Source organism: Chaetura pelagica, unplaced genomic scaffold, assembly GCF_000747805.2.
Source record: "Chaetura pelagica isolate M959 unplaced genomic scaffold, ChaPel_1.0 scaffold285, whole genome shotgun sequence".
NCBI lineage: Eukaryota > Metazoa > Chordata > Aves > Apodiformes > Apodidae > Chaetura > Chaetura pelagica.
In genome coordinates this window covers 368,446-384,206 of record NW_009953481.1, presented here as the reverse complement: position 1 = coordinate 384,206, position 15,761 = coordinate 368,446, and the positions used below count along the sequence as shown (strand labels likewise).

At 40.8% G+C, this 15,761-nt stretch overlaps 1 protein-coding gene across 1 annotated transcript; it reads right to left on the bottom strand.

The window, feature by feature from the left end:
* Positions 1 to 1,995: 1,995 nt before the first annotated feature.
* On the bottom strand, positions 1,996 to 15,225 carry CEP57 (centrosomal protein 57kDa). The gene is made up of 11 exons (XM_009998517.1): positions 15,208 to 15,225; positions 14,917 to 15,070; positions 12,070 to 12,249; positions 11,641 to 11,762; positions 10,668 to 10,784; positions 6,843 to 6,920; positions 5,544 to 5,648; positions 5,313 to 5,393; positions 4,728 to 4,972; positions 3,957 to 4,101; positions 1,996 to 2,232 (listed from the first exon to the last, which is right to left on the bottom strand). The coding sequence occupies exons 1-11, from the start codon at positions 15,223 to 15,225 to the stop codon at positions 1,996 to 1,998; spliced, it is 1,482 nt and encodes a 493-aa protein (XP_009996819.1).
* Between the last annotated feature and the right edge of the window lie 536 nt (positions 15,226 to 15,761).

Below are 15,761 nucleotides of genomic sequence, written 5' to 3'. Positions count from 1 at the left end.
TGTGGGGTTGTAGAAGATAAAGCTTACAGCAAAGGAAGCTGTGTGCAGGGGTCTTTACTCCAGGCCACTTCTCATCTCTGTGCTAAGGGAGAGGAGCACTGCTTGGTCTGGGTTCCTGTGTGATCAGATCCTATACTGTGGTCACCTGCTCACTACATCAACACATGGCTTCACTCTCCCTTTTCCATCACAGAGATGCTATTTGCTGAGAGGGCACAAGAGTGGACCAATTTATACATAAGAAACTGCCTTTCAAAAGCAGTAACAACCCCCCCTCACATGCTCCCCTTTCTGCCTGCTCTGCTGCAATCTGTTTCTGTACTTCCAGAGAAGCGCACAGCAACAAGGCTGTGCAGCATCACTGTGTTTGTTACAGGGTGGCCTGAGATATGACAGTTGAATAGTGCAAAGGATCCACACAAAACACCTTCTGAAGGACCAGATGTGCTTTGAGGTTAAAGGGCAGATGTGCTCTTATGTACAATCACTATGTAAGATGGTTCAGTGCATTATTCTCTATTAGCAAACTGACTGTGTGTGTATATTTTATTCCTTGATGAAGGGTGTTTGGTCTCCTTAACCCTAATAAAAACTGATGAATGGGTAAAGTTCCTGTGTTTTTATTTTCAACTATGTGGTTCTCCAAAGGACATGTAGGACATGCAAACATAAATAAAACAGCATTGAAAATTTAGGATGTTGAATCCAAATCTGTCTTCTGCATGTGGTCTTGCAAGATGCTTATGTTCAAACTCTGAAATTTAGAATGATAGAAAAATGAAACTAATTTTTGGGCAAGTTTCTCTTAGCCTAGACAGACCAATATTTATACAGCTACAGTGCAGGTACAGGCTGCAGGTACAGCCAAGGGCGGACAGCTCTGACTCCCACCTTACCTGAAGCTCTTGTTAACCCCCCTGACCAGCGAGATGTCCCATCAGCACAAAGCACACTGGGTAGGACACTGTGCTGCAGCAAACACTGGAGTTTTTAGAGGAAGTGCAGCTTTCCACAGGACAACAGGCAAGCTGGCTTTATTGTTTTTCAACTGTATAAATGGATAATCTGGGTCTTCTATACATTCCATGAATAGGAAATTCTTTACATTATTAACATAATAAATAACATTTACTCATCTGTGCAAGTCAGAGTGCAAAATTAATTGCACCACTACATTGCAGATAGCTCAAAGCATATGTTTCAAGTTAAAAGCAAGATGCCTGGACTGAATGGCATGATTGAGGCACTTGCAATTTAAAATCCTTGTGGTCTAGATCACTCCTTTACCACCTAAAGCTGTGGATGAGGAGATGGGATACAACCCCTGTCACACAGTTTTTTGATAAAGAAGTATTTCTGTAGAAACATCTCCCTCTTCAGACTAGAAAAGACTTCAATCAATCAGCAAGCAAAGTTATTTTGCTCCCTTTTTGAGTACTCAAGACTAATACTGCCATTAATGCTGGGTGATGCAAAGTAGCAGAACAAGAGCTAGGAAAGCTTTTTGAAGAAAGCTCCATAGAACACCTTTAAAAGGATGTACCTGTTCTCCCTTAGACACGCTCAGTAACTGCAGCACACAGAACAGAACCGACAAAAGCCCTTGAGACTTAGGGCTGTGGCATCGTCAACAGGATGCATCTGGAAAAGTCTCCCAACACACAGTTCAACACACTGGCATTTCACACACACCAACCCACATAACTGCAGTGCTTGGTCTGCTGAAGGAAAACTGAGGGGCTGCTGGAACCATAACAAAAACTGGTGAAGACTTATGGTTTCATTCAGTAGCTGGGTACCTTAAAAATGGAATGTTTTAAGCTAGACCATAATATATTCAACCAAACCCGGGGGTGGAGAATTAAGGGCCCGTATTTCAAAAGTGCACTTAGCATACAGTAGTCTCTTTCACACAGCAAGAAAGGTAGCTGCTTTATATCCAGAACATGAGGAAGTTTGACCAAGATGGTGTCAAGAACGTGGCTTGCAGAACAATCAGTAGTCCCAGCTGATATCATCTTTCTGCAGTGAGGTCTGTATGGTCTGCATGTCTCTCAACAACTGAAGATTCTTCCGACTCTTCTCTCCAGGCTTCACTTTGATGGGACCAGCATTCTTTCCTTTTGTGGTTACTGTAGTTGTTACCTTAACCTCACTTACAGGGGACCTGCTGTCTTTTTTTTGTTTCCCAGAAGTCTTTTTGGACTTGCATTCTCTCCTAAATCTCTCTAGCTGAAAAAGAAGCCCGAAGAAAAAACATGAAGCAATGACCTTGTTTCATTTAATGTCATGCAGTATCTCAGCTGTCTGGAAGAACCCCACCACTCATCTCACCCAGATAAACAAAAGGATGCTCCCAAGTCACCCTGAATAACATTTGGTTTTCCTTACACAGCATTTCTATTTTAGCATCTTTAGAACCATGTTCAGCTTATAATCTGAACTACTAGGTTCTCTCTTTAAAAACTTAAGAAGTCTATTATGGTGAAGTATCTTCATAGAGAATAGAAAAGTTACATACGACAAAAAGTGGATTTGTCACTGTTGATATCCAGTGATTACAAAAACCAAAACAACACAAAACATGTTTTTTTTCTACATACTTACTAGTGATCTCAATAGCTAGTCACTGTCAGAGCTGTAGATTTTAAAAGAACACAAAAACTCAGCTGAGGCAAGGAGCTGGTATCCACACACAGCACCATAAATCACAGCTTGTAAGACTCTGTATTCAACAACCAGGACTGAGCTGGAATAAGCTTCAGTGGGAAGCATTCCCTAAATGCTGAATCCTCAGACAGCTAGTCAGCAGCCTCAGCATAGGCAGAATCATTACCACTGGGAGCTACTGCACATCTGCTTCTCTGCAATAGCGCCTCTGAAGATAAGAAATCAAAGGTGAGTAATGCTTCTGTTGAAAGCATTTCAGGTGTCCAGCCTGGATGTCAGCAGCAGTGCTCTCAGCACATAGTTTGTGTATAAGTTATGTCAGATAAGAATGAATCTTAGTTCATATGAACTGAACCAGATTAAACACAAGGGGGTAAGCTCTTTGGAAGAATTTCACTAGAAAGAATGAAGATAAGAAAAAATAGGGACTCAACAGGGGTTATAGCTTTGAATGAACAGGCTACAATAATCAAAACATTTTGAAAGTTGTTTTAATCTGAAACAGATATTTCTGATTTTATAAAATACAAATCAAAACATAAATAGGTCGTTTACTCCAAACACAGGGGAACTGTTAAAAGATTCAGCTCAACAGTGAAAGCCCCTGGGCACCTAAGCTTCCCTCTTAATACAGCTTAGGTTACTCTAAGTTCATGTGAAGAACAGCATTTCACAAGGGCCTTCCCCCACTATCTGCACAGCTGGTTCACTAAGAACCCGATGCAAAGTGGTTGCTTTGGTTCAGCACAGCTGTTTGACACATGCCAGGAGCATGATTATCAGAGCACAGGTATCTCCAAACACATTAGATAAATGACCGGAAATACCTCCCTGTCAGACCACTGGGGGCCCAGGAAGTGGATTCACACCTTTCAGCCCTAAATGCTGTTTCTCAACTTGTGTACTGCTCAACCAGCTCACGTGGTGTTTACAAAATTCAGCAGCTGTGGGATTTGCTGCCATACAGTGAATGATCTTTTCCCTGTTTTGGGATGAGAGGAGTGTAGAATGCAGTGCAAGAACAGGTGTGAAAGCTCAGACCAGGACAGGACAGAGAGGGCACAAGGGTGACAGTGCAAGAGAGAAAAGATACTCCTGCAGAAATACTGCAATAGAAAGCTGCAGGTATGCAGAACAACTTGGGGACCTCAAAGCTAAAGCTGGGCACTGCTGCTCTGCAGTAGTTATTTCTTTAATCAATTACTGTTAGATTAGGATGTAACATAAAAAAATCTCCTTAAGATTGCAACTCTACAGATGCATGAATGTAGTCAAAAGCAACTTACCTGTGACCGATGCCTGCGGACTTTGTTGATCTGCTCTGCCTTTGCTTCCATCTTGCCCACCAGTTCCTCAAGTTCCCTCTCCAGATCTTCCCTCACTGCTGCAGTTGGGGCTTCCTGGACGAGCTTTGACAGCTGTTGGTGATCACTAGCATGGAGTTCAGACAGAACAAACATTGCACCAGACTTCCTTGGCTTCTAGTCCTTGTACACCCAGTTCAGAAATAACACTTCTAGTAAGCCATAGCATCAGCAGCCAGACATGTTCAGCATGCCACAACAAACCAGTAAGCACAGTTTTGCTGGCTAGTGGCATTACTACAGTAGAACATCCTGGTGGCAGTCTCCTGCAGCATTAGGTTTCAATAACATAAGTAGCTTCACACATTCAAAACTACCAAATACCCTTTGAAGGCATGATGTCAGCACACAGCAGGATAACAATTTGTGTTCTGTTAACCAGGACAAGATAAATCACCAGTACAGCTGTGCTTTAATGGTGTACTGTCCATTGCATCAGGGGCTGTTACCACACTTCTCCCTGACCCCTCATATATTTGGTACTGCTGCATATAACAGGTATGCAGTCCAGACTGTTTGTCAGAATTTATTTTTGACTGCATAACTGACAGACTTTGCAGTCAGCAGGAAGAGAAATTACACACCAGAGACATGCCAAAACCCCTCAGAAAACAACCTCTAACTTTAAAGCAAAAGGCAAAACTATAAAGAATCTACATTCATAATCTGCAAAGAAAAATATGCCAAACTCACAAACTCATGTGCCCAAATTCATCCTGTAAAGTCATGAGCACTTCTGAGAGCTCCTCCTGGGATGAAGAAGATGACTTTGGCAAAGAAGACTTTCTGCATTTGCTGGCAGGATAAGCAGTGCTGACACGTTTTGCTAGTGGGATATCATTTACCACACGACTGTTACAAAAAGCTTTAGTGTGTTGTTTCATCAGGTGTAAGACGTGTTGCACGTTGGCACCAACGGAGTGACTGGGACTGGTAGACTGGAAGTAAAAGAGACTTCTTTTAAATGGCATTTAAATAGCAACCTAATTGAGGATAGAGAATATTTAAGAACAATAACATGTTTTATTTGCTGTCAATAATGTATTTTTTGTTTGAATGAATATGCAGTAACAAGAACACCTTGACTAGCAGCACAGAGAGGACCTGTTTTCTGGAAGCACCACTTCAGCAAGTTATCGATACTCAGCCTTTTGAGATAAACTGGAAGTCAAAGCAGATTAAATGATTTGACCACTGGGTGTCAGGAGTGCACCAAGGCAAAGCCACCTACGGAGCTGCAGCTACTGAGCATTAAGCTTTGGAATTTAGCAGGCTCACCTTCCCAGCTACAAAGGGTACATCACCCAGACACAGTCTGTAATGGGGCTGCAGAATGACATGGCTTGAACGAGAGCATTTCTGGAAGGAAGAAGAGAGAAATGTTTTTCAAAGATTACAGTAGAGCAAATCCATTTTCCCTCTGCTTTGCAATAAAACAGGCAACCTACCTTCCTGATTGCACCCTTATTTTACCTCCTCAGTAATTGCCCTTCTCTTCCCCCATGTTACCTTCTCTGGAAGCTTATTTCTCTTCCTGGGTTTTCTTGCATTTGGAGACAGCAACGGTGATGCTGCTTCAATCAGTCGTCTGTTGGTTTCCAGGCCCATCTGAAGCTTCAATTAAGTGAATGAAGGGGAATTACTGGAATTGTATTAATAGAAGCTGAGAATTGCATAACAACAATTTTGAAAATACAGGCTCTCTGAAAGCAAGGACTGCAAGGTTTTATGAGCTTCTGCAGTCCAAGGTCAATTTAAACATGAAATAAGAATACTTCCTTTAGTGGCACTGCTCATCACTAATCCTGGTAAGTCAGATAATTAGTTTTCCAGCATTACTCTGATGCAGGCAAGTGCTGAAACATCAGTCATGCTTTACACTTGACAAAGTATTGGGGAAGTCAGGCCACCCAACCCTGCTCAATTGATCCTGTGGCATAGAGTTAACAGACAGTTCTTCTGTTCTATTAAATCTGACAATAAAAAAACAAAACAAACAAACAGCTCCAAGGCATCCATTGGAGTAGTTATGATTCTCACTGTTAACAGTGAGCTCTATAAATTTTACTGCTCCTTCCAAGAGGAAGCTTGTGGAGAGTCCTTCAGGGGTTAAGCTAGTAGAAGAGGCCAGCTGCATGCTATAAATCTGTCACTTAAACTTGTTATTTAGTTGTGAAATTAACTATAAAAGCTATAACATTGGCTTTACCAATCTCAGCTGGAAGCATTCAGAGTACAATTATTCATTATTAATTTGAGACACCGATCCCCCCATCCCAGCATCATGGCAAAGGTTAATGCTAAAGACTAACACGTCATCTACAAGCTTCTTCAGCATAGAATGAACATTAAACCAACACAATCCTTTAAGGTTAGGAGAAAACCAGTGTCCTTATGGGCTTATAACCATAGTATATAGTCTTTTTTTTCCTCCTTCTATAATACAATTATGAACAAGGGAACACACTTCTTGTCCTTTATCTGTTTAAAGCAGAGAGCCTCATATAATCTCAACTATAAATTAGTCTGAATTTCTACTCTGCTTTTCCAACTAGTTCCTTTTATTAAATCAAACTTCAGTGCACAGAAGCTGTTAGAAAAAGATTTCTAGAAAGCTCAGAGAACTTCAGAATATTTGGTTCTCCAAACAGATGAGGAAAAAAACCCTACTAAGACTAAAACCTGTTTTCAAGTTGTTCATTATTCTGTATATGGGAGGCACTTTCAGCAAGCTTAGTTGAGAAGCTGATGGAAAGGAAGAGATAATTACAGTGCATACCAGTACAAAAGAAATTTCCTGTTGGTTACCTCAGCTGCTTTTTCCTGAACCAGCTTCCTCGCATGTTCTTCCTCCTGCAGCTTCTGTTCCAGCTTTTTCATTTTTTTCTGGTCAAAGTTGAATAAAAAGAATAGCATTAATAATGGAACAATTATTTTCTTCCCAAAGCCTACAATACTAAGAGCATAAGCAAAAGCGAGTGAGTTCAACTAACAACTTCAAGCTAAATTCTCCTTCAGCATTAGGAGGATTGCTGACATTCTTCCTGCATAGGCACAAATGCAGCAGTTGAAGTGTTTATGCATAAAACTAAATTTATTTTTCTATTTTTTACTTCCAAGCCACAGCCTACAGGGAGAGCAATAAACATGGCTTTCCTTCTCTTCAGTTGAAAGAAACCCCTGGGAAGTAGATTGGTTTGTGAACATTATCCTGACAGATTTTGTACTATAAAAGGGCTAACAATCATGTATCGTTATAAGCTGAGAGAAGCCTTGCTTTATTTAGACCATTAAAAGTATTTTTGCTAATATCTGGAACTGAAACTCTTAGAAGAGAGGAACTTTTGAATATTTAGACACTTTCCTGATAGAGAAAAATAAAGTTGATATGATGCCTCTGAGATAGGTATCTGTAAGCAACACTGAAGTGATTTCATCTTTTTATGGAAAAAACATGCAAGGAATCTTCTGGAAGTCCTTATCAAAGAAAAGTTAAGGGGAAAGGCACATATTTCTGTGTAAATCCTTCAACAAGATGAAAACCTTGTTAAAGCAACAGACACTTACTTAAGCTCCCAAATTATTCAGTAACTTTCTGATTTTATACAGCAGAATGAAAAAATGATACAGAGCTCCAAGAACAAAATTAACTTCCCTTCTTTTCTCCCAAAGACAGATTATTCACTGAGCCACTACTCAAACTTAAGGCAGAAAAGCATGCAATGCAAATTAACAGCTATATTTGCCTATTTCTGTTGATAAACCCACTACACTGAGACAGTAAATATTTCAATTCTGCTTTCCTTAAGCATTAAGTGAAAGATTAATGTAACCAGTTCTTATACAAAGGTGTTAAAAGGCCAACCCCTGGATAAACATGGAGGACAAAGGCACTGTATAAAGGAACCAACTTTTTCTGCTGGAATAAAAGATCCCTTTTGACTATTTTTTTTTTTTTCTTCATTCAATCAGATACATTCCATGTAACTTAAAATCATCTTATGCCCTGGTCAGTATGTGTCACAATTCCTGATTTCCAGGTGGTCAGTCTCACAAAGATCTTTGTTTAACCTGTTAAATATGACAGAATTTTTAATAAGAAAATACTGCAGCAAATCTTCTGTTTGAACTGAAGTGTTGAAGGCCAGGTTGGAAGGGGTACTGAACAACCTGATCTAGTGGGAGGTGTCCCTGCCCATGCAGGGGGGGTGAAACTAGATCATCTTTAAGGTCCCTTCCAACCTAGACCATTCTGTGATTCTATGATGATGATTCTATGAAGATGAGCCAATGCTTTTATACTGAAATGAATGAGTATTCACTCAGCCAGCTCTTTAGCTGCAGTGCACAACGAGAGCATATCTGACTGTGTCATCAGTGGTAGACTCTATTAGAAATGATCTGTCCAAGTTACATTCCTAGAACATTTTTTTTTATTGCTTATAGAAGAAAGCGCTATGTGAACTAGCCTGTTACTGAGAGGGAGAGGCCAGAGGGCCAGCTCATGTAAGGTAGCATGACCCTGCAGGTCAGCACTAGGCTGCCCAAAACATCTGCTCAGTCACCATTAGCTGCAGAAAAAAAATTCAATGAAAAAATATAAGTATTTCAATGCCTATTTTTGCTTCTTCTCTAAGGGAAATAAAGTTTCATGCAATCACCTCAATAGAATGGTTTGGGTTGGGAGGGACCTTCAAAGGTCATCTACAGTCCAAGCCCCCCTGCAATAAACAAGAACACCTTCAACTAGATCATCCAGGCTGATCTTGAGTGTTTTCAGGGATGAGGTATCTACCAGCTCTCTGGGCAACTTGTCCCAGTGTTCCATTACCCTCACTGCAGAAAGTTTCCTCTTTATATCTAGTCTGAATCCATCTTCTTTTAGTCTAAAAGCTTTACCCCTTTTCCTATCACTACAGGCCCTGCCAAAAAGTTTGTCCCCATCCTTCTTATAAGTCCCCTTTAACTACTGAAAGGCTGCAATAAGATCTCCTCAGAGCCATCTCCAGGCTGAACAACCCTAACTCTCTCAGACTGCGTTCATATGAGAGATGCTCCAGCCCTTCAACCACCTTTGTGGCTCTCCTCTGGAGTCGCTCCAACAGCTTCATGTCCTTCTTGTGTTGGGGACCCCAGAACTGGACATAGGTCCCCAAGTGGGGTCTCACCAGAGCAGAGGGGCAGAATCACCCTCCCTCCCAGCCCAGGACACAGTTGGCTTTCTGGGCTACAAGTGCACCATGACAGCACATGTCCAATTTTTCATCCACCAGTACTCTCCAAGTCCTTCTCTTCAGAGCTGCTCACAATCCATTCATCCCCCATCCTACATTGATAGTAGGAATCACCCTTGCTCAGGTGCAGGACCTTGCACTGGGCTTTTGTTGAACTTCATGAAGTTCACATGGGCCCACTTCTTGAGCTTGTCTAGGTCCCTCTGGATGGCAACCCATCCCTCAAACAACTTTAACCAAAGAAGACAAAAAAGTATGAGACCTCAAAGGCACAAAACACCTACATTTCAGAAAAATTGGCTGCTGGGACAAACTTCTAAATTAGTTCCACCAGAGAGGAAATGTTTCTAGGTGCTCTTGTACCCCACTACTGCAGCTCACCACAATGGGGTGTCAAGACTTAAAGAGCTTGTTATAGCTGTCTTGGGTCAGGGGCTTTCAAGAAGAGATGAAGCATCTAAAGGTCCTGCAACAGCCCAGCTAGCTAAAGACGTACTATCAAAAACCTCCTTATATACTCCTGGTAAAAACACCTTGTTTCAGTGCCTGGTAAGGGCTGGTGTGCAAGTGACAAACCTACAATTTTGATAGAGTCCAGAGCTGTCCTCAATTTCACTATCTAATCACATACTGTCTGCTCCTTTTTGGAGGGGTGGAAGATAAATTTGCAGGTGAAAGCCACTCCTTGGTTAAGTCCTCTGCAGTTCCCATGCTTAAGAGACTTGTGGTCTATCTACAGCAGCAGAAAGAGACATGATATGAACCAGGCTTCAGAAGACAACACCACAGATGGTATACAGAAAGAGTATGAACAAACACAGTCACTTTAGAACTTTTAAGAACTACCAAATCAAAAGGAATCCTGAAGAGGCAGACTGGCTCAAACCCACTGACAGCCTAGCAATGCTAAAGGGCTATCAATGCCAGGCTCCAGAATCCTGCACACAAACTAACTAGTAATAATTGTGTTTCATAAGGAGGAAGACAAGAGGCTAAGAGAAAAAAGCAAGCACACCAAACCCACACAAGTCATGCCAAATCTGGGTCATAAAATACAATTGCTGGCATTTGGTAGCACACAAGGCAACTCAGAAGCTGGGAGCTTAGGAACACCTGCAACCCTGCCTGCCTACACACCAACTGACCACAAAAGAGGATCACCAACAGATGCCATTAAAGTTAAACAAAGCATAGTGACCAAAAGCCTGCCTGGCTGTGTAGTCTTCCAGCAACAACTGGAAGCTTTTACAAGACTTGTGCTTCAAGAAGATTTTTAGTTGCTGCCTTTCTCTTCAGCCTAAAGTTTTGCTTAGCTCTATTATTGACATACAGCTATAAAGTGCTGATTACAATAAACAAGATAAATCTAACATACTATTATTAGGTACAAATGACAGACCTCTGCTGCGGACTGCATCGCAGTGAGTCTGCTGTACTCTTTCTCCAGCATATCCAGCTTTTCCAACTTCAACTGAACATGTGATTGATCAAGAAGCCGACCTCTCTCCAATGAGCCCTTGAAGGAAGAAGAGAACAGCAAGACAATAAGCACAATCAAACAAGACCCTATGCAGTAGGCTTCTATCTGCAGCACAAAGCAGACCCACAAGCTGTCCGAAGGATCTGCTACTTCCTCTGGGACTTTAGATGGTGCTACCATAAAGGAGCAACTGCACCACTGGTCCACCAATGCTGGGGAGATTCAGATTAGAGAGAATTCTGCAGTTTCTGCTCCCTCCAAACTCAACGTGGTAAAACCCCCTCCTTACCCAGCTATTAAGAGACAGCAGTCTTAAATTTTTTTTTCTTCAGTAAATATTTAATAGAGTGAAATGGGGCAGCAACAGAGACCAATGAACACAGAGCTCTAGGCGAGCCATACTCCTATAAAACAAAGTTCAAGCTCACTTTAGAGAACAGGCAAATCTCACAGCCAGTGATGGTGGGTAACATAAACCTTACTATTAGTTCTACAGAATCAGTATTTCAGTTTAGCAAAACTAATACTAGAAAAGAAAGTCTCACAAGATCTGAAGATTTTAAACAGAAAAAGGAACATTTTTTTCCAGTGGCACATGAGACACCACACTGTGTGCTAAGCATGAGCTACTGCAGTAAGCCAGTCACACAGAAGAAAACAATTCTTCTCAATATCAGAGTCTATGATATTGCCTTAGCAATAGGTGCACAGAGATAGAGAATACCAGGGTTCTGGTAAGATTGGGAAACTTAAGTACAGAAATCATCCACACCTGGGTATTTAAAGGCCAGCTGAAAGATATCCACACTTTAAAGTTATTAAAATTACAGTAAGTATGAAAAATCAGGACATAGCTTTGTGATTGAACCCAAAGATAATCTTAAGAACACACCTGTTTCTCCAGGAGATGTGACTTCTCACTTTCAGCATGCTGGATCATTTTTCTCATGTAGTCCAGCTGTTTCTCTAAAAGGCTGCACCGAGACTCAGCAGCTGCCAGTTGAGAAGCCAGTTCTGAAGACAACACAAGGCAGAAAAGTGAAATCATTCTCTGCTTGTTTCAGAGATACTTTTTTTAATATTTTCAGGACAATTCCAAAACAAACATGAAAAGGACCATCTAAAAAAAGCCACTGATGAAGAACACACACAAATCTTTAAAATAAAGTATGCCTTTAAAATTGTTTCTTCATAGCTCCACGTGTCATTGCAAAGTAAAAGATGCTGAACAAAGTAAATTAAAGAAGTTTTATGCATTGATAAAACTCAAGTTTCATCCACATCAGTGCTCTGTAGTATCTATATAAGGTTTGCAAACAACCTTGATTTTTCTTTGACACTTCAGTCCTGTCAAGCTCTTTGTGTTGCATTTGTTCACGTAGTACTTTTTTATAGTCTGCTGTTTCTCTGCTGAGGTGTTTTACATTCTCCTCTGCCTGAAGCCGTTCCAACTCCAGCTGACGAATTTTTTCCTGGAGATTCTTCAGAGCAGAAAATATTGCTGTAATTGAACAAGTACCTTTGGTTAGATACCATTAAATCACCATTCAATATAACATTGAAGTAAAAATGTTTTCACAAAAGCATGCTATGTAAGAAAGTCAGAATGCTCCTTACCAGCATCCAAAACTCTGTCCAGGAATTAAAACCCACTTCGCTTTAAACCATAACTGAATCCAAAACTAGTCTCAAACAAGCAGATGTGTTTGGTGCACACTTTCACCTGAAACATTTGGGAAAGATGCACCCATTTCCCAGAAAAAGGCATGTAAATATCCTGTAGATTAAGTGCAAACAGCACATCTTCTGACTATCAAAAAGAAATGAAAGGTCACAACTAGATACTTAAAACAGTGGCAATCCTCTACACTTATTCCTCTGCAAGTGCATGCTATCACAGCAAATACACAAACAAAATGTTCCTATGAATGGTCATGAAGCAGAAAAAAGGTTAGCTATTGGACAGGCTATTAAAACATTTATTTCTAAGTGGCAGCTCTTTTTTGATTCTTCAGTTTTTTCACTTCTGTTCTCTTCCTACCCCCTTGCACTGAGACATGCATCTCCCTTCAGGTGAACAACTTTCCCTCCTTCTGTTCCATTCCCTGCTTTAACAATTACTCAACAAAGCCTTCACATATTCATCATCACAAAAAGAAAAGCAGTTGTAATACAACACATCACCTTGCAATTAGACCATCTGCTGGCAATCTGATGTATTACCCCTCTTAGGTATTGTTTAATTTTGAAAAGGAAATCATAAAGTTAAACCCTTTTTCATACACAGTCCAGCTGAAGCAAAACACAGGAACAACTGTACAGGCAGCTCATATAGCAGACTAATCTGTGAGGTCACATTAACCCACACCTTTGTGCTTAAACCCACACCTTTATTTCTAAATTAGGGTATGAGAGGAGCTGTAAGAACCCCTAGGAACAACCAAATCTACTTTCCCATCTGAAACTAATTCCCATATTCTTAATCTTACTAAAATAAACACTCCAGAACATTTTTGCCCTTTTAAAACATTTGCAAAAAGAGTAAGATATGGGATCATCTGTCTGTTGGATTTAATTTGGAGTATGTATGAATATTTAAACACTTTTTTATATTAACACATTTCATACTTTTAAAAAAAGAGATAAAATTTATCAGATTGTCTTCCTCTACCTGTACTTATTTCCAAGTTGACTGATTGAAAAAAAGTTGCCAAATAGAACTTGGAAGTCAAAAGTCTGTCACTAATGCAACATGCAACACAACATACAAAAATATGCCTGCATCAGTAACTCACAAGGAAGCTCTTTCCTGCACATTCGTTCTTTCATCTGCCACAAGGTTCCCTTGGTTTTGACTCAACAGTCCTCTCAGAACTGATGCTGTTGAGGCTATGACAGCATATACCACATTTTTAATAGTGCTTCAAGAATTCAGATTTCATCTGCTAGTTCATTAACATGAGAGGTAAGAGTTTAAAGGTGAAAGATGGGAGATTTAGATTAGATATTGTGAAGAAATTCTTGACTGGGAGGCTGGCGAGACATTGGCACAGGTTTCCCAGAGAACACTTCCCTCCCTGGAAGTGTTCAAGGCCAGGTTGCATGGGGCTCTGAGCAACCTCAACTAGATGATCTTTAAGGCTCCTTCCAATCCAAACGATTCCATGATTTTATGATAAGACTAGTAATTCAGACATGAACTATGTTCTTGGAACAGGCACTTGAGCACATCATGCTGTTTGTTTTTTTACTTAGTTTGGGTAATGTTAGGATTCATCCTAAATACTTCTCATTTTTCTCCCTGTAAGGAAAATAAGTAATTTTTTTCATACCCTTAACCTCCAGGCAACTCCAGTGTTAAAGGGAGTATTTTTGCAGTGACCGTGAGCTAAACAGCTTGCATCAAAGGATTGGTCCTGCTCTAGCCTCTCAACTCCCCTTGCTGCCTCTTGTACTTACCCCCCAAGGCAGCTCTGGAGCCTATCTCATTGCATGACAAACCAATTCGCTAAAACAACAGAAAACGAACCAAGAATGTTTTCGTTCATGTCAGGTCAGGCAAGAGAAATCTGTTTATCTGGAGATGAACACCAAGACCAGAGTTGGAAAGGTGTGAGAAGGAACTGCCTAGAAAGAAGGAAGAATAAATGGGAGTAAAATGCCCTCAAGCCTTTTGGGTATTGTGATCTCTGTTCAGCGCTACGCTGCATAATATTCTTTCTGCACACTCTAAGCATTCACTGATACAAGAAAAATTCTCACCACACCCTTTGTCCATGACAAGCCTTCCTATTGCAACAGCAAACCTCTTCCTTTGCTCCAAACCATTTTGGAAACTAAATACTCTACTTCAAACTCAGAAGAGTAAAGATTGAGGGAGAGGAGAACTGGAGAAACAGCAAAGAAAACATGTCTGTACAATTTCACAAAGTATTCGGCCAATTTTACAGCTCTATACTACTAAAGAGGAGCATTTCTTCAGCTGTAAGATGACCTTCTTCATTAGATATTCTTCAGAAGCAGAAGTGGAAAGGACCTACAGAACAGGTGACCTGCACATCACTGGGAAGTGATAAAAAAAAGTCTGCAACCTTTGTAGATGTGGACACACAGTATTTCACCACATGACTTGGAAACAGCTGAGGAAACAACTTTGCTGAACTGTTACCTCTGCTGTTGCTTTCAGGATATGGAATTACTGGTTTCCGTGGGGAGCGCAGCAAATCCGAATTAATAAATGGCTTGTGCTTTGGATACTCTATAAACGAAGTCGCAGAGAGCCCATCTGTGGTTGTTGAGTTATGAGTTTTGTGTAGATCATCCTGAAAACAAAACAAAACTGTTATTCAGCACATTGGTTGCTGTTTGCAACAACAACAAAAAAGATGATCCAATTAGATGGTGTGGAGTATTGCTGCAGGAGACTGTGATATTTCAAAAGCTGCATTTCCTTCCTTACAGCCTCAGGCTGTGTCATTTTTGCATCTAACTCTGCTTCACTAAACAGCAACAGAAAGAAAATCTCTTTTCCATGCTAGTTCCTGAATTCCACTGTTGTTTTCTATTTACTTATACTGTCCCCTGCTTATCGTGAGAAGGCAATAGGCCAGTCAGTGTAATATACCAGCTGGGGAACAGCTACCTTCTTAACTACTGATTATACTGACTGCTTACAAGAAACTGCACCAAGGTGGCCAAGCCTGATAATGCACGTCCAGGACCACAGTTCCACATCCAGTCCTCTCATGTAATAATACCTAGCTGACTGTAGATGGGGCAGGAGACATGCTCCCTCCTCAGCTCACCCTCCCAGCTGCATAGATCCAACCCTCTTTTCCACTGGCTTTAATTCACCTTTCCTATCCTTCCATGAATAGGTTTCACCTCTCTAGCAGACACACCTAGATGATTCTACGCTACACCTGATTAGTGGCATCAGCACAAGAAAAGCAGGTACAGATCATGGCCAGGAAGGTACTTCTGCCTCCAAGCAGCAATGTGCTGTTAGATCAG

Bases quoted from the DNA above. Each gene is read 5' to 3' on its own strand.
- CEP57 (XM_009998517.1), bottom strand. The intron at 10,785-11,640 runs GTGTGTTCTTAA...TCTTCCTTCAAG, and splicing joins CACATCTCCTGGAGAAACAG to GGCTCATTGGAGAGAGGTCG. The intron at 6,921-10,667 runs GTCTGTCATTTG...AACTTTGACCAG, and splicing joins CGATGCAGTCCGCAGCAGAG to AAAAAAATGAAAAAGCTGGA.